Genomic DNA, 20,320 nt, shown 5'->3' on the forward strand with positions numbered 1-20,320 from the left:
CCTTTTCTGTCACCGCATCTCTTTTGTAGAGTAGCTTGCCAGTCAACATTAGGACAGAGACAAATTTTCTGACATTTAGAAACAAGCTTTTGAATTAGTAAGAGATGACTGGTTTAGGTGGTTCTTGTTCATTGACTAAATTCCAGAGTTGGGAGCTTGAATCTGATTCTCTGTTCATATTCTCTGGTCAGCAGTGAGGGTGGGGAGGGAAGTCTCTTTGCTCATTTCATCTTACGAGTTGTGAAGGACGAGGCATCCATGTTGGGAAGTTTTTAGATGATATGCATGTGTGGTCCGCGTATCATCAGAATGGGTGTAGTTCTTCATAAGTTGTTTGGAAATTTTGGAGGTGTTGAGGCTTTTTGTTCAGGCCTAATTTTCTTATTGTGTCTATGGACAGAACAATCTTTTAGCCAGAAATGTTGAACTTTTGTTCCACAGTTTTTTGGTTGTTTCCAAGGACTCTTGTAACTTATGAAGAGGTAACAAACTGTAAAGCTTCAGAAGTGATGCATCACAATTACTCATAAGCTGGTCCATTCTGAGGGCTTTCCAGGGTTGCAGACTCTTTTAACAGCAGGCCAAAAGTTTAGAAATAAAACTCCTTGAACAGTATATAATCACAGGTTCTACAGAATTCAATCCAGGAGACCAGTGAGTTCTTGTCACTGAAATCCACATTATAATCTAGGTTTACGCAGGATGGTTCTGTGAACAGAACTGCCCCAGAGTAACTTGGTAGGCCTGGAATCGCATTGAGCTCTTCAGGTACAGTGTAATTTTGAGTAAATATGTAGTTGATTGGAAGGGCACTGTCTGGAAAGTTGTTTGCACCCACATGCAGATATACTAGTACCACTAGAAGTCTTCAATGACCACACCATGCAGGACACATTTCATATGCTCCAGAGGAGCTGATCAGGTTGTACCGGTTCCCCAGTATTGGGAAAAGATTTCCATATTACTAAGACCCTCATACTCCCTCCCCTATTTCTTCTATTTATCTACACTTTTGCTGTCCTCACTCCCTCTCATCCTGATCATCATATCCTTTCTCCTTAAACCTTGACATCTCTACCTGGCTAGATTGCAGTACCCAGGAATACCTGAAACAAAGAAGAAGCTGATATTTCTGCCAGGGAGAGAGAATGATGGTAGAAAGATCCTAAGGGTGCGATATTCAAAAGATCTAGGCAACTAATTTGAGTTGTTAAGCACCCAGATGTTCCCAAATGAAATTCTGCCCCAAATGAGCACCTAAATTTGGTCACCTATTTTCCTTGGGTGCCTAAAAAATGTGTAAGTCCTAGGGGCAGGGTCGGGCCAGATCAGGAGAAATAAGTTAAGCATTTAGCATAGATTTTCAATAGTAGGCCTCTAGATTAGCCCCGTGCTGAACATTAGCACTGATAACGTATGTATTCGGTGCTAGTCTGGTCCAGTACAAGAGTATTTGGTGCCCTAGACGAACCTTCAGTCGTGCACCTCTCACCTCCAGCAGAGCACTCCTTTCTTTGGCGATATTGACTCTCCCTCTCTGAGCCTTGTGCTGCTGGGATATTGCTACCTCCAGAATTCTATCTCTCTATGTGACCATCTGGTTTGCCTAATGGAAGCACCAGCCCTGGTGCTAGTATGAAAATAACGCAGAAGGCCTGGGATCACATCGTTTAACGATCCTGGACCTGTGATTGAAACCGGGCCGCATGTTAGATACTGAGGGAAGGGCATGAATGAGCGTGGGGGGGGGAGTGCTGCGGAACCTGGATTTTGGTTTTCTAGACTGGGGAAGGAGGGAGAACAGGGGAGATGGCCCAGAACATTTACGCTATTCGTCACATGTTGGGGGGGCTTGGGTGGGGGACTCTGCCAATAGCTGGGTCACTGATTAATGGTAGTGGGTGGTGGGAATAAGGCCCAGAGACCTTGGTTTCTTTTTTTTTTTTTAAAATAAGATCACCACTTAACCGAATATCTTTGAAGATACCTGGTGAAGTGGCAGGTTATCTGGCCATACAAGGCTGGATAACTAATAAACCTAACTGGCTATATTCAAACATAGCTGGTTAGGGTTTTAGCTAACTGGCTACATGTAGCCTGATAACTTTAGGCAAGTATATTCAATGGGATGTTTATCCCTCTGAATATATGGAACAAGTTATTTGGCTAACTTTAGCCAGATAACTTGCCTACTAAATGGCCTACTGAATATGACCCCCTAGGTGTCATAAGTTTGGCTGAAAATTTGGCTAACTTTAGAATCCTAAACCTAAGGTGCTTAGGTCAGGAACCTCTATTTATATCACACCTAGAGTCAGGGAAAGGTATTATGAACCTCTCTAGATCTTTGTTAAAGTACAAAATGGATGAGGAGATTGCTAAGGCGCCCTTCCATTTTTCCTTCTGCAGTGTCAGGCAATCTGACATCAGTAGCAGGGAATCTGTTTCATGTTTGGGTAATTGCCAGGTACTTGTGATTTGGATTGGCCACTGTTGGAAACAGGATGCTGGGCTTCATGGACTCTTGGTCTGACCCAGTATGGCAACTTCTTATGTTCTTATGAAAGGGTAGGGGTGGGAGGATGATCTATGAATAAAAGGAGGGAGTGGGTGGGAAGGTGACCTATGAATGGGAGTGGATAAGGAGGAGGGTGACCTAGTAATGAGGGGAAGAGGTGGGAAGGTGACCAAGGAATGAGGGGGAAGAGATGGGAAGGTGACCTAGGAATGAGGGGGAAGAGATGGGAAGGTGACAAAGGAATGAGGAGGAAGAGGTGGGAAGGAAATCTGGCATTGCAGAAAGAAGAGCTGGGAAGGTGATGTGATATTACAGTTTTCAGAATGCTTCTTAATCTAAACTTCTCTCTTTTTTTTAATTGTGGATCTGGAACATTGAAGAATCTACTCATGCGCCAGAAGTAAAGGAATCTGCAGCAGGATGGAAAGGAGGTAGAGAGCTCCTCTCACTCTATCAGACCCATTAGATTGTTATTATGGCAGATAAGGTATGGGAAGGTGTCTTGGCATTACAGGGGGAGGGATGGGAGGGTGTCCTGGCAATGCAGTTGGGGGGGGGGGGGGATAGGAGGTTGATTTGGCACAGCAGGGAAGACAAGTATGGCAAAGGGTGAGGTTGAGAGGGTGACCTGGTGTTTTGGAGGAAGAGACCTGCCTGTTTATTGGCAGATCTGATCCAGGTGGTAGGTGAATTTGGTTCCCTCAGGCCTGAGTGGTCTTCTTTCCTCCAGGTTCTGCCTGTCCTTGTAAAAGGTATATAAGAAAATTATATCTTACCTGCTAATTTTCGTTCCTGTAGTACCATGGATCAGTCCAGACCGTGGGTTGTCTCCCCCTTCCAGCAGATGGAGTCAGAGCAAAAACTGAGAAGGCGGTCCCTTATTAGCTAGTGCGCCCTCTACATTCCCTCAGTATACAGAATATCCAAGCAAAAGATAAAATATCTTGGATGGGTCTAACAAACCATGGAAAACTGTGGATGGAACAAACCAATCCAACAACTATAATCTGAAGAACAAGTAACCCAGAAACTTGCAAATGAACTCTTAGGTACATATCTGGTAGAAGACAGAAAGAGAGTCGAGCTGAAAAAGTCCCCAAATCCTCCCCCCCCCCCCCCAAATCTGAAAGGGCGGGCGTCTGGACTGATCCATGGTACTACAGGAACGAAAATTAGTAGGTAAGATATAATTTTCTTTTCCCTGTACGTACCAGGATCAGTCCAGACTGTGGGATGTACCAAAGCTTCCCTAAGTAGGGCGGGTTCCGGAAAACCCAGCTCAAATGACCTGGGCTCCAAAAGACCCCAAAACCGGAGGTTGGAGGTTCATCCTATAGTGACGAGTAAAGGTGTGCAGAGACATCCAAGTAGCCGTTCTGTAAATTTCCTGTGGTGAGACCGCCTGGGATTAAGCCCAGGTTGCTGCTTGAGCTCGGAGAGTGTGCTTTAATGTCCACCGGAGGCTGTTGACCAGCGCCAATGTAGGCGACCGAGATTGCCTCCTTCAACCAGTGAGCAATAGAGGTCTTGGAAGCCTTGTGACCCTTCTTGGGACCACTCCAGAGAACAAAGAGGTGGTCTGACAGACGAAAATCATTAGTAACTTCCAAGTAGCGCATGAGCACGTGCTTGACATCAAGTCGCCGCAGTTCCCTTGGATCCTCGTCAGAGAAAGATGGGATTTAAATGAAAGGCGGAAACTACCTTCAGAAAAAACGATGGTAATGTGGTCAAGGATACTCCCGAGTCCGTGATATGGAGATGAGGTTCCCTGCAAGACAAAGCCTGGAGCTCCGAGATCCGGCAAGCCGAACAAATGGATACCAGGAATACCATCTTCAAAGTGAGATCATTGAGTGTGGCTCACCTTAAAGGCTCGAAAGGTGGACCCCCTAGAGCCCGAAGCACCATGTTTAAGCTCCACGAAGGACACAGATTGTGAAGCGGCGGCTTGATATGTTTCACTCCTTTGAGAAACTGGACAATATTGGGGTGCGAGGAAAGCGAAGTACCACCTAAGTGTTGCAAGAAGGCTCCGAGAGCTGTCACTTGGAGTCTCAAGGAATTGAAAGCCAATCCCATGTAGAGACCTCGCTGTAAAAATTCCAGTATCTGGGCTATAGACACCTGGTGGGGCGAGATATGCGTGGACGCACACCAGGAGTAAAAAATCTTCCAGACATGGATATAGGCTACCAAGGTGGAAGTTTTCTGAGCCTTCAGAAGAGTAGAGATAACCGCTTCCGGATATCCGCGCTTTCTCAGCCTGGCCTCTCAAAAGCCAGGCTGCAAGATAAAAGCGTTCTACCTGGTCGAAAAAGACTGGGCCCTGCCGCAGGAGGTTCGGTAGATGACCCAGCCGCAGAGGACCATCCACCGTTAGGTTGATGAGGTCTGCAAACCAGGGACGACACAGCCACTCCGGAGCCACCAGGATGACGGGCCCCTGGTGGACCTCTATTCTCCGGAGCACCTTTCCCACTAGTGGCCAGGGTAGAAATGCGTAAAGAAGGATGTGCTGTGACCATGGTAGCACCAGGGCATCCACACCTTCTGTGCCGTGTTCCTGTCTTCGACTGAAGAAGCGTGGGGCCTTCACATTTCTCTGAGTGGCCATCAGATCCAGATGGGGAAGCCCCCACCTCCGGAAGAGCAGCGATGCAGCCTGCTTGGACAGTTCCCATTCCCCCAGATCAATGTGCTGGTGACTCAAGAAGTCCGCTTGAACATTTTCCACTCCCGCAATGTGCGAGGCCGCCAGGCGGGAGAGATGGAGTTCTGCCCACGGCAGGAGTATGTCTGTCTTCAGTTACACATGGAGACTTCTGGTACCCCCTTGCCGGTTGATGTAGGCTACCGTCGTTGCGTTGTCCGAGAGAATACGAACCGCCTGGCCCTGAACCAAAAAACGTTTGAGCGCTAGACGGACTGCTCTCGTCTCCAGGCGATTGATAGGCCAAGTTGCTTACTCCACTGACCCTGCGCCGACTGCATGCCACATACCACTCCCCAGCCGGAGAGGCTGGCATCCGTGGTGATGACCACCCACTGAGGAATGTCCAATTCCACTCCCCGCAGCAAGTGATCCAGATGGAGCCACCAGGATAGGCCGGTCCTGACCGATGATGGAAGTGGCAGGGGCAACTGAAATTCTTGGGATATCTGTTTCCACCGGGAAAGCAACACTCTTTGCAATGGTCTCATATGAGCCAAAGCCCACGGTACCACATCGATAGTGGAGGCCATGATTCCCAGAACCTGCAAGTAGTCCCAAGCCGTAGGCAGGGCAAGGTCCTGAAAATGCTGTACCTGCGCTCGGAGAGAGTGAGCATGTTCCGCACGAAGCGAGACCCTGCTTACTTTGGTATCGAAATGGGCCCCAAGAAAATCCAGCGACTGCGATGGTGTCAGCTGGCTCTTGGCAAAATTGACAACCCAGCCAAGCGACTGAAGGAGCTGCACCACCCTGTCGATCGCCCTCTGGCACAGGACCCTGGACTTCGCCAGGATGAGCCAGTCGTCCAGATATGGGTGAACCAAGACTCCCTCCTTCTGCAGAGCCGCCGCCAACAGCACCATGACCTTGGTAAAAGTGTGCGGTGCAGTCACCAGGTCGAACGGCAGGACCTGGAATTAAAAGTGCTATCCCAAGATCCGGAAGCACAGAAACTGCTGATGGTTCTTTCGGATCGGAATGTGAAGATAAGCTTCTGTCAAATCCAATGAGGTGAGGAACTCTCCTCGGCGCACCGCTGCTATAACAGAGCGAAGGATCTCCACCCTGAAGTGAGGGATCTGGAGGGCCTTGTTGACCAACTTGAGGTCAAGGATTGGATGGGATTTGGGCACCACGAAGTAGACTGAATAGTGGCTGAGCCCTTGCTCCCAGATGGGCACTGGCAGAATTGCTCCTAGTGCCAGGAGACGCTCGAGGGTCTGGCGAATGGCATCCTGTTTCTGGGACGGGCCGCATGGAGAGAAGACAAATCTGTCGCGAAGGGTCCGAGCAAATTCTAAAGCATAACCGTGTCGTAGAATATTTAAGACCCACAGGTCTGAGGTGATTCTGGCCCACTTCTCGCAAAAAAGGGACAGACAGCCCCCTATCCTGGGAATAGAAGAGTGGACCAGCGACACTTCATTGAGAGGATTTAGCAGATGTCCCTTGGGGAAGGCCGTCGGCCTCGAAAGGAATGCGACCAGGACTGTGACCTAGACGAAGGTGGCTTGTGAGAAAGTGGTCGAGACTGTCAAACGGCGTTGTCCTCGAAAACGGGAGCGCATGGAGTTGAAGACTCTCGGAGTGCACGGACGATCCTCCAGCCACTTATGTACCTTATTTTCTCCCAATGATTTAATCGGCTGGTCCAACTCGTCTCCAAACAGTAACTTGCCTTTGAAGGGAAGAGAGCCCACTTGAGCTTTGGAGGAAGAATCCACCGACCAGGTTCGAAGCCAGAGGAGGTGTCTCGCTGAGACCACGGACACCATGGACCGAGCCAGCACCCGGAGTAGATCATATAAGCTCCATATGCAATAACCGCCTCTAGGCGCTCCGCCTGTTGCACTTCCTCCAGGGGAAGATCCTGGGTACTAAGCAGTTGCTGGACCCATCGGAGCCCAGCTCTTTGCACTAGGGAACTACACACAGCTGCCCGAACTCCCAAGGCGGATACTTCGAAGACCCGTTTTAAATAGACTTCGAGCTTGCGGTCTTGCAAGTCGCGCAGTACAGCCCCTCCTGTAACCGGAATGGTGGTCCTCTTCGTGACTGCTGCACTGAGGAATCCACTTTTGGTACCTTGAGGAGCTCCAGGTACTTCTCCGGGAGCGGATAGAGCTTGTCCATGGCCCTGCCTACGTGCAGGGCTGCCTCAGGAGTGTCCCACTCTCCAGACAATAATTGAAGGAGGCTGGGATGGAAAGGGAACATCTTCGCTGGCGGGCGGAGACCTGCAAGAACCGGATCCCCCTTCTTAGTTGTAGTACTGGGCCCTGGAGACTCCAGAGGAGACTTGAGATCCAATTCCTCCAGAACATGGGAAATGAGAGATTCCAACTCATCCCCCTGAAAAAGTTGTAGGACCTGGGGGTCGTCCCCTTCCACCTGAGACAGGGGGGTAGGATCATCCAGGTCTGGGTCATCCAAGGGATCCTGAGACTGAGGGGCCGACGGGATAGACTGGGAAACTAGCCGAACTCGAGAGCCGGAGGCAGCATCTGGCAACGACCACCTTGGAGGAAGGCCTGATCCCTGGGGAATTCCAGCTGCACCTGGGGGAGCATCCAAGCAGAGAACCTTAGTTGGAGGAGGGACGAGAGCAGGATCTGGCTGCTGCTGTTGCTGCTGCTGGCTCAGCCGAGCCAGATAGGCATTATGCATAAGCAAAATAAATTCCGTAAAAAATGGCCCCGGAGGAGGAGGAGGGGGATCCCCCCACGGTATGGCCACAGCCGGCAGGGCAGTTGGGGTGAGAACCGGAGGGGAGGGAGCCTTGCTGAGGAGAAAATCAGCGCAGGACTCGAGGAAAACAAAATGGCCACCGTTCCCGCGTCAGAGGGGAACGGGGCCGACCCTTACACAGCCTGGTGCGCCTTCGGGCGCGAATCGCAGCTTTCCTCCTGCCTCGAGGTGCCCTCCCCACTGGGGAGGCACCCGGCACAAAATCCATCCGACGAGAGCCGGAGACCCGGCTCCCCACACCCGGAGCATTGCGCTGAGCGCGGCATGGAGGTAAGGAAGAAACCTTCGAAGGCTGCCAGCAGCGGAACAATAAAAATCAATGCTGTTTTAATCTTCGCGACCCAAACGTGCAGGAGTGAATCTGACTGAAATAAGTATAAACTAGATCAGAGGGATGTCACGTCTCTGATCGAAAAGCTGCTCCTGAGGAAACGTCCTCTCAGGGCAGTGGGTCTCCAGCAAGGGGGGGAGAGGCTGAAACACAGCTTACACCCCGGGCAGCAACAGGGCAGGACTGAAATAAGAAATTACAACTGGAATTTGTTGCCAGAGGATGTTGTTAGTGCAGTTAGTGTAGCTGGGTTCAAAAAAGGTTTGGATAAGTTCTTGGAGGAGAAGTCCATTAATGGCTATTAATCAAGTTTACTTAGGGAATAGCCACTGCTATTAATTGCATCAGTAGCATGGGATCTTCTTAGTGTTTGGGTAATTGCCAGGTTCTTGTGACCTGGTTTGGCCTCTGTTGGAAACAGGATGCTGGGCTTGATGGACCCTTGGTCTGACCTGGCATGGCAATTTCTTATGTTCTTATGGATTGGCCATTGTTGGAAACAGGATGCTGGGCATGATCAACCTTTGGCCTGACTCAATATGGGATTTCTTATGCTGATAAATTAAAGCCTGAATGGCTATTAATCAAGTTTACTTAGGGAATAGCCACTGCTATTAATTGCATCAGTAGCATGGGATCTTCTTAGTGTTTGGGTAATTGCCAGGTTCTTGTGACCTGGTTTGGCCTCTGTTGGAAACAGGATGCTGGGCTTGATGGACCCTTGGTCTGACCTGGCATGGCAATTTCTTATGTTCTTATGGATTGGCCATTGTTGGAAACAGGATGCTGGGCATGATCGACCTTTGGCCTGACTCAATATGGGATTTATTATGCTGATAAAGCCTGAATGGCTATTAATCAAGTTTACTTAGGGAATAGCCACTGCTATTAATTGCATCAGTAACATGGGATCTTCTTAGTGTTAGGGTAATTGCCCGGTTCTTGTGGCCTGTTTTGGCCTCTGTTGAAAACAGGATGCTGGGCTTGATGGACCCTTGGTCTGACCCAGCATGGCAATTTCTTATGTTCTTATGTTCTTACCCCACAATACAGGAATATAAAGAAGGAGACAGGAAGACAGTAATGTCCCTAACAGGAGCCCTGTCTGCAAGTTCAGCCTGTCTAAACTTTTATTTATTTATTTATTTTTAAAGATCTATCCAAGGAAAGAAAAGAGAGAGCTGTAAAAGAAAGTCCTTTCTAAAGTCAGAGGGAGAACCATAGGTGTAACCCACATCTGATGGAGTCAGAGGAATACTGAGGGAATGTAGAGGACGCACTAGCTAATAAGGGACCGCCTTATCAGTTTTTGCTCTGACTCCATCTGCTGGAAGGGGGAGACAACCCACGGTCTGAACTGATCCTGGTACCTACAGGGAACATTCATTAAGCCACGATGCTTACGTGCATTTCTGCAAATAGGGAGATGGGGGGGGGGGGGGGGGGGGCAAGGAGATGGAAGAGAAGGAGGAAGGGGGTGGGAGCCGGGCCCGCAGTCACAATCCTAGTAATGAAAATCTTTCTCACTAGTTATCCCCCAGGTGCTCAGCGCAGGCAGATCTTTCAAGGCCCTAGGAAGGAAAAGGGAACATGAGGGGAGGGAAAGGGTAATGTGTTTAGAAGGTCAAGGGGTGAGGGGCTACTAGGGATTGACTAGGCTGAGAAAAGGGGTAAAAGAGACATGTGAGATCCCACCCCTGCTGCTCCTGCTTTTCTCTAGGGTCGATCCAGAGTCTGCAACCACAGGCAACAGATAGTTTATACCCGGTGACGCCAGTTAAAGGTAAATACCACAAGGTGCATGGGGCGGGGAAATGCAACCTGACTGTATGTGTTGGGGAGGGTTCTTGGCACATGAATCGGGGAGGGAGAGTGGCACACATGTCAGGGCAGGAAGATGGCATATGTATATGTATTGAGGGAGGCATAGCAATGTGAGTTTTAGAGGTGAAATAGCAAATGTTGCTTACCTGATGTAACAGGTGTTCTCACGGACAGCAGGATGTTAGTCCTCACAAATGGGTGACATCATCAGGATGGAGCCCAATCACGGAAAACTTCTGTCAAAGTTTCCAGAACTTTGATTGGCCCCTACTGGGCATGCCCAGCATGGCACTAACCCTGCAGCCAGCAGGGGTCCCCCTTCAGTCTTGTTTCAAAGCTACAGGCAGTGCCAAAAAAATAAAAATGAACCCAACACTGCGGGGCGGCAGGCGGGTTTCGTGAGGACTAACATCCTGCTGTCCTGTGAGAACACCTGTTACATCAGGTAAGCAACATTTGCTTTCTCACAGGACAAGCAGGATGGTAGTCCTCACAAATGGGTGAGTACCGAGCTGAGGATGTCTGAACGTGCACCAAATGTACCCAATGGCGTGCAACAGGTACAAGAACTGGGGTGGAATTTGGTGGAGAACATCCACACCCACCGGGTAGGCGGATGGGTGTTGGTACGTCAGGTTGGAAAAAGGTTACGCAGGACAGATTTGCCGAAGATGGAATCCTGTCTTCCGGTTTTGTCCAAGCAGTAGTGGGCTGCAAATGTATGGAGAGAGCTCCAGGTAGCAGCCCTGCAAATGTCAGGAAGCGGCACCGATCGTAGGTGTGCTACTGAAGTTGCCATGGCCCTCACAGAGTGTGCTTTGACACGGTCTTGAAAAGGACTGCCTGCTTGCCAATAGCAAAACCAGGAGGAAAGAGCCTGCTTACCCACAGGTTGCCCTAACTTGTTAGGATGGAAAGAGACGAATAATTGAGTGCTCTTCCTGTGGGCAACTGTACGGTCTAGATAAAAAGCTAGAGCTCGTTTACAGTCGAGGGTATGCAGAGTCTGTTCCCCGGAGTTGGAGTGGGGCCTGGGAAAGAAAATAGGTAGTATGATGGATTGATTAATATGAAACTCCGAAACTACCTTAGGTAAAAATTTAGAGTGAGTGCGGAGTACCGCCCGGTCCTGCAGGAGTTTAGTGTAAGGCGGATAGGTAACTAGGGCCTGTAACTCACTAACTCTGCAAGCAGAAGTGATAGCTAGAAGGAATAACACTTTCCATGTGAGATATTTAAGGTCACAGCAGAGAAGAGGTTCGAAAGGTGGTTTCATGAGCTGACCAAGAACCAGATTAAGGTCCCAAGATGGGACTGGAGGACGTAAAGGTGGCTTGATATGGAGCAAGCCTTTAAGAAAACGTGTTACAAGGGGCTGTACCGAAATAGGGACATCCCCGATTCCTTTATGGAAGGCAGCCACCGCACTGACATGCATTCTAATGGAAGAGGTCTTTAGACCTGATTCCGATAAATGCCAAAGATAGTCCAAGAATTTAGGAATTGGACAGGAAAAAGGATCAAGGGACTGCGAAGTGCACCATGATGTGTACCTTTTCCATTTTTAGGAATAGGATTTTCTTGTGGAAGGCTTTCGGGAAGCGATCAGGACACGAGAAACTGAATCTGAAAGGTTAAGTGGTTGAAGGATTAACCTTTCAACATCCATGCCGTCAGGGACAAGGCTTGGAGGTTGGGATGGAGGAGGCATCCGTCGTTTTGAGTGATCAGATGCGGGTCCGTTCCCAAAGGAATGTACCTGCGGATGGAGAGATCCTGGAGAATGGGAAACCACACTTGGCGTGGCCAGTGCGGTGCTATCAGGATCATGGTTCCCCTGTCCTGACGTAGCTTCACGAGAGTCTTCGACAGAAGAGGAAGTGGAGGGAATGCATAAAGCAGGCCGGTTGTCCACGAGAGGGAGAATGCATCTCTGGGCCGAGAGTGCTGACTCCGAATGAGGGAGCAGTAATTGGCCACTTTGTGGTTCTGAGGGGACGCAAAGAGGTCTCTGTGGGGATAACCCCATTGCTGGAAAAGAGAGATCGCTACCAGTGGGTTGAGCGACCACTCGTGTGGTTGGAAGACACTGCTTAGCTGGTCTGCCAAGACATTGTCCACCCCCGGCAAGTAGGTGGCCCTGAGGTACATCGAACGGGAGAGGGCTTCTGCCCAAATCTGTACAGCTTCCTGACAGAGAAGGAAGGAGCCTGTGCCTCCCTGCTTGTTGATGTACCACATGGCCACCTGGTTGTCTGTCTGAATCAAGATTATGTGATTTGAGAGGTAATCTTGAAAAGCCCTGAGAGCGTATCGGATTGCTCGAAGCTCCAGGAAATTTATCTGGTGTTTGGCTTCCTCTGGAGACCAGGATCCTTGAGTTTGTATACTGTGTACATGGGCTCCCCAGCCGATGTTGGAGGCGTCGGTGGTGAGAATTATTTGAGGATCTGGTGGGTGAAAGAGCAAGCCTTGTAGGAGGTTGGATTGATTTGTCCACCAGGCTAGGGACAGACGGAGTGCGTTGGTGATGCGGACAATGGTCGACAGAGGCTGAGTGGCTTGAATCCATTGTGATTTCAGAGTCCATTGCATGACTCTCATGGCCAGACGGGCCATTGGAGTCACATAAACTGAAGACGCCATGTGTCCCAGCAGAATTAGGAATTGACGAGCTGTTGCTGTGCGTTGAGTCTGCAACTGGCAAGCTAGGGGCACAAGGGTTTGGACTCGATGAGGAAGGAAGGCTTTTGCCTGTAAAGTGTCCAAGTCTGCCCCAATGAAGGATAAGGTTTGAAATGGGACTAAGTAGGATTTCTCGTAATTGACAAGAAACCCTAGAGAAATTAGAGTTTGAATGGTCAGGGTCAGGGAGGACCAAGCGATTTGCTGGGTTGGTGCCCTGATTAACCAATCGTCCAAGTAGGGGTGGACGTGGACACCTTCCTTCCTGAGAAACGCTGCAACCACCACGAGACATTTGGTGAAAACTCGTGGTGCAGATGCTAGGCCAAATGGGAGCACTCGATATTGATAGTGGTTTTGGCCTACTAGAAACCGGAGGTATTTGCGGTGAGCCTGAGCTATCGCAATGTGGGTATAAACGTCTTTTAGGTCTAGAGAGCAGAGCCAGTCCTCTCTTTGCAGCAGAGGGAGAAGCGAGCCCAGGGTTACCATCTTGAACTTCTCTCTGTGAAGGTACTTGTTGAGGGCCCGTAGGTCCAGGATTGGACGAAGTCCTCCTGACTTTTTTGGGATTAGAAAGTTCCTGGAATAGAACCCCAGTCCTTGTTGAAAGAGAGGAACGGGTTCTATAGCGTTTGACTGGAGGAGAAGGGAAACTTCCTGCTCTAGAAGAACAGAGTGATCAGTAAGTTTCCACGCTTGCAGAGGTGGAGAATCCGAAGGAAGAGTTAGGAAGTTTAGGTGGTAACCCTGTGCAATTATCGCTAGCACTGTTGCGGTCTGCACCGCTTCCTCTCCCTTGTGCCTGACCAGTGCCTACCTTCGCGGCTGGAGATGCCGCGCTCCGCGACCCCAGGATCCCAAGACGCCGATGGCTCCACGTGGCGTCCGCCATTTCCTGCCTGTTTCGCCACGGCCTCGCGCACGCGCGCGAGTGCGCTCACTTTGTGCGTCCAGCACCCGGAAGTCGAGCCCCGCCTGCGATGATGACGTTACGCACCCAGGGCGATATAACCGGCACCCGGATGCCGTCTCATCGCCTTGCAACGAGGTTCACTACTGCCTTGTAGTTCTGAGTTGCGCATCGTCTTCACTGAGTTCCTGTCGCTGACCTTGGATTGCCTTGTCTACACCTTGCCTGCTGCCTGCCTCTGACCCTGGTTTGTTCCTGACTACGCTTTGCCTGCTGCCTGCCTCTGACCCTGGTTTGTTCCTGACTACGCTTTGCCTGCCGCCTGTCTCTGACCCTGGTTTGTTCCTGACTACGCTTTGCCTGCTGCCTGCCTCTGACCCTGGTTTGTTCCTGACTACGCTTTGCCTGCCGCCTGCCCTGATCTTGGCCTGTTCCTGTTTGCTCAGCCTGCTGCCTGCCACTGATCTCGGCTTGTCTCTGGTCCTGCTTCAGTCTTCAGCTTGCTCCAGTTCCTGCTTGCTACAGAACCCGTTCCAGGTTACAGCTTGCACCAGCTCCTGCTTGTCACAGACTTTGTTTCAGGCTACGCCTGCTCCTGTTCCCGCTGGCCACAGAGACTCTGTTACTATCCTCCGCCTGCCTCAGTATCCGGTCTCCTGCCTATCAAGTACCTTTGGACTTCCTTGCTCTCATCCCTGTCACTGGACTCTCTCTATTGCCCAAGTCCCAAGGAGCCAGAACCCTATGGGCTCCTCCGGGGGGGTTCCTGGTTCCCGGGTGAACACCTCGAGCCTCTGGCTCCGCCTCCCGGCCTACCCTATCACTCGAGGTAGGCCGGCCCAAGGGTCCACTACTTCGCCTGCAGTATCAGACTGCAACAAGCACCCATTGATCTGTAGTGATGAGATGCCATTTTTCTGTAAAGTGGCTTAATCGACCTCCTACTGGTATGCTTGGTAGAGGGATTAGACATCTGCTCTCTAAGTGGTAGTCAAAACCCCGAAGCATGTCCTGGCTGTGGAGCTGCTGCGGGCTTTTGTTTTCGAGGTTGGCGAGGCTGAGGTTTGTGATAAGGCCTCGTTGACCTGGATTTAGTTGGTGGGGGATAGTACTTCCGTGGATGAAAGAAGGACTTTTTAGTGTCCTTCTTAAATGGTTGTTTAGAAGGGAAGTCAGAAGGAATCGATGAGAGCTGTTTAAGGGTCTCATGATGATCCTTTAATTCAGCAACTATTTGCTGAATTTGCTCACCAAACAAATTATCCCCTAAACAGGGCAGGTCAGAGAGCCTGTCCTGAACTTCTGGGCGAAGATCAGAAGACTTAAGCCAAGCCCAGCGTCTTGCTGAGATGGCCGTGGCAGACACCCTAGTAGAAGCATCGAAGATGTCATAAGCTGTTCTTATCTCATGCTTCCCGGCTTCAAACCCCTTAGTTACCAGGGCTTGAAGTTGCTGTTGGTATTGTTCTGGTAGGGTATCTCAAAATTCCTGTATCTACTTGAAAATGACCCTATTGTATTGGGTCATATACAGCTGATTAGAAGCTATCCTGGAAATGAGCATGGCCCCATGGTATACTCTTCTGCCTATACTATCTAGGAACTTGTTTTCCTTAGTAGGAGGTATAGAGGAATATGGCTTCATCCTTTTAGCTTTCTTTTGAGCTGACTCCACCACTACAGAGTGGTGGTCTAGCTGAGGTTTTTGAAAGCCAGGTGCTGACTGTACAAGGTAAGTAGAGTCAGCTTTTTTGTTTACTGGAGCAACAGATCCAGGAGTTTCCCAATTCTTCTTTAGAAGGTCCAGAAAAACCTGATGAATTGGAATAGAAGTGATGACTTTAGGGGCATCCAGAAATTGGAGTAGCTCCATCATCTGGTGCCTGTCATCTTGCTCCGACAGAAGCTGAAAAGGGACCAATTCCGACATTTCCTTCACAAAATTGATGAAAGAGAGGTCCTCTGGGGGAGAACACTTTCTGCTTTCAGCAGGAGAGGGTGGTGAAGGTAAATCATCGGTGTCTGTGGAGGTATCATCACCCCAGGTGTCATAAGGATCAGGTAGCTGACCTGTAGAACCACGAGGGGGTTGGATACCCGAAGGTCCCGGTTGAGGCTCCGAGAAACTCAAAGGAATCACCGGGGGCATCGAGAATACCTTCGGAGGCATCGGTGCCGGCATCGAAGGCATCGGTGGAGCTGATGTGCGTATCGCCCCCGAGGAATGTATCGGTGGCGAGGGACGACACGGCATCGGTGGAACAACTCCTGAAGGAGGAATTCGATACGGTGTTTCTCCACCAGATGAGATTGCCATCGGGGAGCGCACCGGTGCTGTCGGTGACCCAGGTATCACTGGTGGAAGAGCGGTCATGAGTGCTTCCATCCGGGCAAGCAGCGGTGCCAGCGCTGCTGGAATCAGGTCGGTGACCGGTTCCACTCTCGGTGCCGGAATCGGTGCCGAAGGAATCTGGAACCGTTGCATCGCCTTGTTGATGGCCTCCTGGACCAGCCGGTCCAGTTCTTCCCGGAGACCTGGGGTAACAAGACCCGGCTCCGCGGAAGAGGGAGGCTGAGGCTGAGCCGGAGGGACCACCGTCACCGGTGGAATCGCGGCTCCCAAACCCCGATTGGGTGAGGGTTGCCTCGGTGTCTCAGAGACAGAAGTGGATGGTGCTGCTTCTGCTCGAGACTTCTTCGGTGGAGGCTCGGACGGTACCGAGGTCGATGACTTCGATTCCTCGACGGTCCGAGACTTGCGATGTCGATGACGATGCTTCTCCCTCCGATCCCCTCGATCATCGGGGGAAGGGACGGGAGTCGATGGCCGTGGAGACGTTGATGGCAGGCGGTCACCGGGAGGTTGCCGACGATGGTGTGACTTCGGTGCCGGTTCCGAGGACGTCAATGCGATGGACGGCGTCGGAGTGTGAGCATGGAAGAGGAGTCCCATCTTCTCCATTCTGGCTTTGCGACCTTTTGGTGTCATAAGGGCACATTTGATGCAAGTCAGGACATCATGCTCACTGCCTAAACACATTACACAGACTCTGAGGGTCTGTGATGGACATGGTGTGCCAACAGTCTGGGCACCGACGGAACCCCAACGCCATGGCCATTGACCAAAAATTTAGCCGCGGGACAGTCAACGGCCAGCAGGCCGCGAGGGCCAAAGTCTATGGTAATCGACGGAAAAAACGGCAAAAACTTACCGGGCACCGCGGGCTAAACTTAGATAGAGGAGGGATCCCTGTGGGGCAAATTTTACTTCAAAGAAGTCCGTGAAGAAATTCCTGTCAGGAATGTGGCAAGAGCTCCTTAACCGCGTGGCTACTGCTGTGCGGAAAAAAGAAGACTGAAGGGGGACCCCTGCTGGCTGCAGGGTTAGTGCCATGCTGGGCATGCCCAGTAGGGGCCAGTCAAAGTTCTGGAAACTTTGACAGAAGTTTTCCGTGATTGGGCTCCATCCTGATGATGTCACCCATTTATGAGGACTACCATCCTGCTTGTCCTGTGAGAAAACACTTTAAAATATAGAACATGACAGCAGATAAGGACTATTGAGTCTGCCCAGGTCACATCCTGATGCAATGCCATTGACCCCAATTTATCCCAGGCTTCTCCCTCCACCTCCTCCCTCCACCATCAATAGCCAGATCTGTCTGGCAGGCTACATATTGCAGAGAAAGGCTGTGGGGACCTAGGAGAGCAGATATTTGAGTAGCAGGCATGCTGGTATTCTTGGGGACTTTGTGGTTGAAAGCGAGAGGGGGAGGTGTGCTGGATGGAATCTATAAAAGGGATCTCGTAAGCTCAGTTACTGAAGAGGGAGGCAAAAACTGTCTTGGATAAGGCATGATATCCTACTAGGATTGCCAACATTTCCACACACCAGGACTGAACATTTGAGGAATGTGAGGAGGGAAGAAGAAACATGGTGTCCCTCATTTGCATAAATTTTAGCTCCTGCCAGTGAACTTCCTAAACAGTGTATCTGTGTATGCATTATGGGGCAATAATGAAGTGACAGGCTGCACACAGGCAACAATTCTCTTCCAGCCTCTCAGGGCAATGCAGGGGGGCCCCCTGCCACTCAGCTGCTCCCCATTTCTTATCTTGTAATTTATTAGGGGGTGGTGTGTGCGGCACAAACTTTTTCCTGTGTCCCTCTCTCATACACATACTCCTTCATTCTGTCACACACAAACATGCTCACTCATACATGCTCCCTCTCTCTTTCATACATGATCTCAGGGAAGGGGGGAAAGAGGGGAGAACCAGGGCTGTCAGAAGAGGCCAGCAACTGCCCAGGGGGCACTAATGACCCTCATCCGGGGGCTGGCCACCATTTTAGTGGAACAAGTGTTCCTTAGCCCCTATGTGACTGTTGGCTCAGCTGGCCAGTCAGGTCATTCAAGGAGGCATTACCTGCCATCCCCCATGCCCCGCCAGCCATATTACCTATGTTGCCCAGGGCACTGGGCAGCTCAGCAATAGGCCTGAGATAATAATGGGGGGAGACTGGGTTCAGGGCAGGGCATGCTGGGCAGGGGAAGGGCCAGGAAAGGGGTGCAGGCATGGGCAGAGAGGGGAAGGGGGTCACTGCAGTACACTATATGTTTTTGTTTAACATCGGGTAAATTCCAAGTTGGTAAGTGACAAGTTATGGTTCCAGAGTGAGACCTGAGGGAGGAAGGCACAGCTGCAGAGCAACTTCCCAGCTGCAGCTGTCGGCTGGCCTGAGCAAGAGACCCTGTGACCCATTCCCTCCCTCCCTCCATGCCCCTCAGTTTCTCAACCCTGCCATGCTCCCCATGTATCTATGTCCCTTTCCTTCCTTTTTGTCTCTGTCCCCTCTATGTCTCTCCCCTCTCCTCCCCCTGTACCTCCATCTGTCTGTCCGTTTCTCCACCTTCTCCTCTGTGCCTGTATCTGTATCGACTGGCTCACTGCAGTCTCCTCTCAGGTCCTGGCACAGCATGCTGTGAAGGGGGATTGGGGACGCCAAATGGGTGATTGCTACAAACATCTGTGGAGCCACTGGTTGCTGAAGGCTCTGCTGTGCCCCACCTCCTCTCCCTGTGCTGTCCAATCACAGAATAAGAAAAGAGGTAAGGGCAGGAATTAAACACAACTCTCCTCTGAGAGGCTCCCACCCTGCCTTTCTCTCCCTGTAACTGGGAGACTGTGGGGGAGAGGAGGAGCCTCCTGCAAAATTGGACTTTTAGCATCCGGTCAGTACTTTTGAATGGGCATTGCACAGTATACAGTTGGCAACCTTATATCCTACAGGTGCTCATGCTCAACAACTGGCAGCTGGGATATATTCACTGCAACGTAGATAGGAGCAATTGTGCAGATGAACAGTTGATCATTTTCTGCCATCATCTACTATATTACTATGTTTGGTGCACATCTGTGACTCTCCACACTTCTGCATTACACACGGTTCCCTTGCATTTCTGCACCCCCAATTGCATTACTGACATTTTGCATTGCATTTTAGCTGCCAAGCATTTGACCATGCCTTGAGCTTTCTTAGATGACTTCTCATTCTGTCTTCTCCCTCCAGGCTTTCCACTCTGTTGCAAATCAGAAATAAAGGCTAACAAATCAATAAGCAAATCTTAGCATGGTCAGCAAAAGGTAAACCCTCCACAGTATCGCATAGAAAAACATTAAAGTCGTCCCCGGGTCTGACCCCTGAGGCACCGCGATAATCATCCTTCTCTCCCTTTACCATCACCCTCTGTTTTCTGCCACTCAACCAATCTATAATTCAGTTCAGCTCCTTGGGACCCACCCCCAGGCTACATCCTTGATCTAATTCTTCAGTCACCCAATCAAGCAAATTGATCAGATATGTTGATTCAGTCTCCATCTTGGTGCTGCAATCCATGGGCATCGATAGTCTTCACTATGCATTCTCCATGGGGAAAGCAAGTTCCAACAGATTTACCCAGGTAAAATAGAGTGATTGAAAAATCCCCCCCCCCCACCCCCCTTAAATGCAGCTGATAGCATGCTGTGGGAAAAGATAACCGGGCAGAACTGAGGAGCCATGTGGCCTTTATCTGTCAGTACTATGTTACCCATTACTGAGACTTAACAGGCCTGAAGTTACCAACCTCCTCTCTCTTTCCACTTTTATGAAAATGGATGACATAGTACTATAGTAATGACAGCAAAAAAAGACCAAACGGTCCATCCAGTCTGCCCAGAAAGCTTCCCATGGTAGTAAATGCCACTCTGTGCAGGTTACTCCATGTTTCTGTTAAGGGTAGTAACTGCTGCTCCAGGCAGTTTACCCCATGATTCTGTTAAGGGTAGTAATTGCCGCTCCGTGCAGTTCACCCCCATGATTCTGTTAAGGGCAGTAACTGCCACGCCGTGCAGGTTTCCCCCAGGCCCACTACCCCCATGCTTTTTTCATTCATTCCCATCTTCTAGCCTTTAGTGATCCACAGTGTTTATCCAATGCCCCTTTGAAACCCTTCATGGTTTTAGTCTTCACCACTTCCTCCAGAAGGTGATTCCAGGCAACCACCACCCTCTCTATGAAGAAATATTTTCTGACATTAGTTC

At 50.3% G+C, this 20,320-nt stretch overlaps 1 protein-coding gene across 2 annotated transcripts in view; it reads left to right on the top strand.

The window, feature by feature from the left end:
• LOC115085804 (speriolin-like protein) overlaps positions 1-20,320 on the top strand; it is a 670,698-nt gene that overhangs the window by 33,223 nt on the left and 617,155 nt on the right. For both annotated transcript variants that reach the window (XM_029592238.1, XM_029592239.1), the window contains exons 4-5: positions 2,899-2,949; positions 10,034-10,096. In XM_029592238.1, coding sequence (XP_029448098.1) covers positions 2,899-2,949; positions 10,034-10,096 — 114 coding nt within the window. The remainder of the gene's footprint in view (positions 1-2,898; positions 2,950-10,033; positions 10,097-20,320) is intronic.

The sequence above is a fragment of the Rhinatrema bivittatum genome, chromosome 2 (genome assembly GCF_901001135.1).
Source record: "Rhinatrema bivittatum chromosome 2, aRhiBiv1.1, whole genome shotgun sequence".
Taxonomy (NCBI): domain Eukaryota; kingdom Metazoa; phylum Chordata; class Amphibia; order Gymnophiona; family Rhinatrematidae; genus Rhinatrema; species Rhinatrema bivittatum.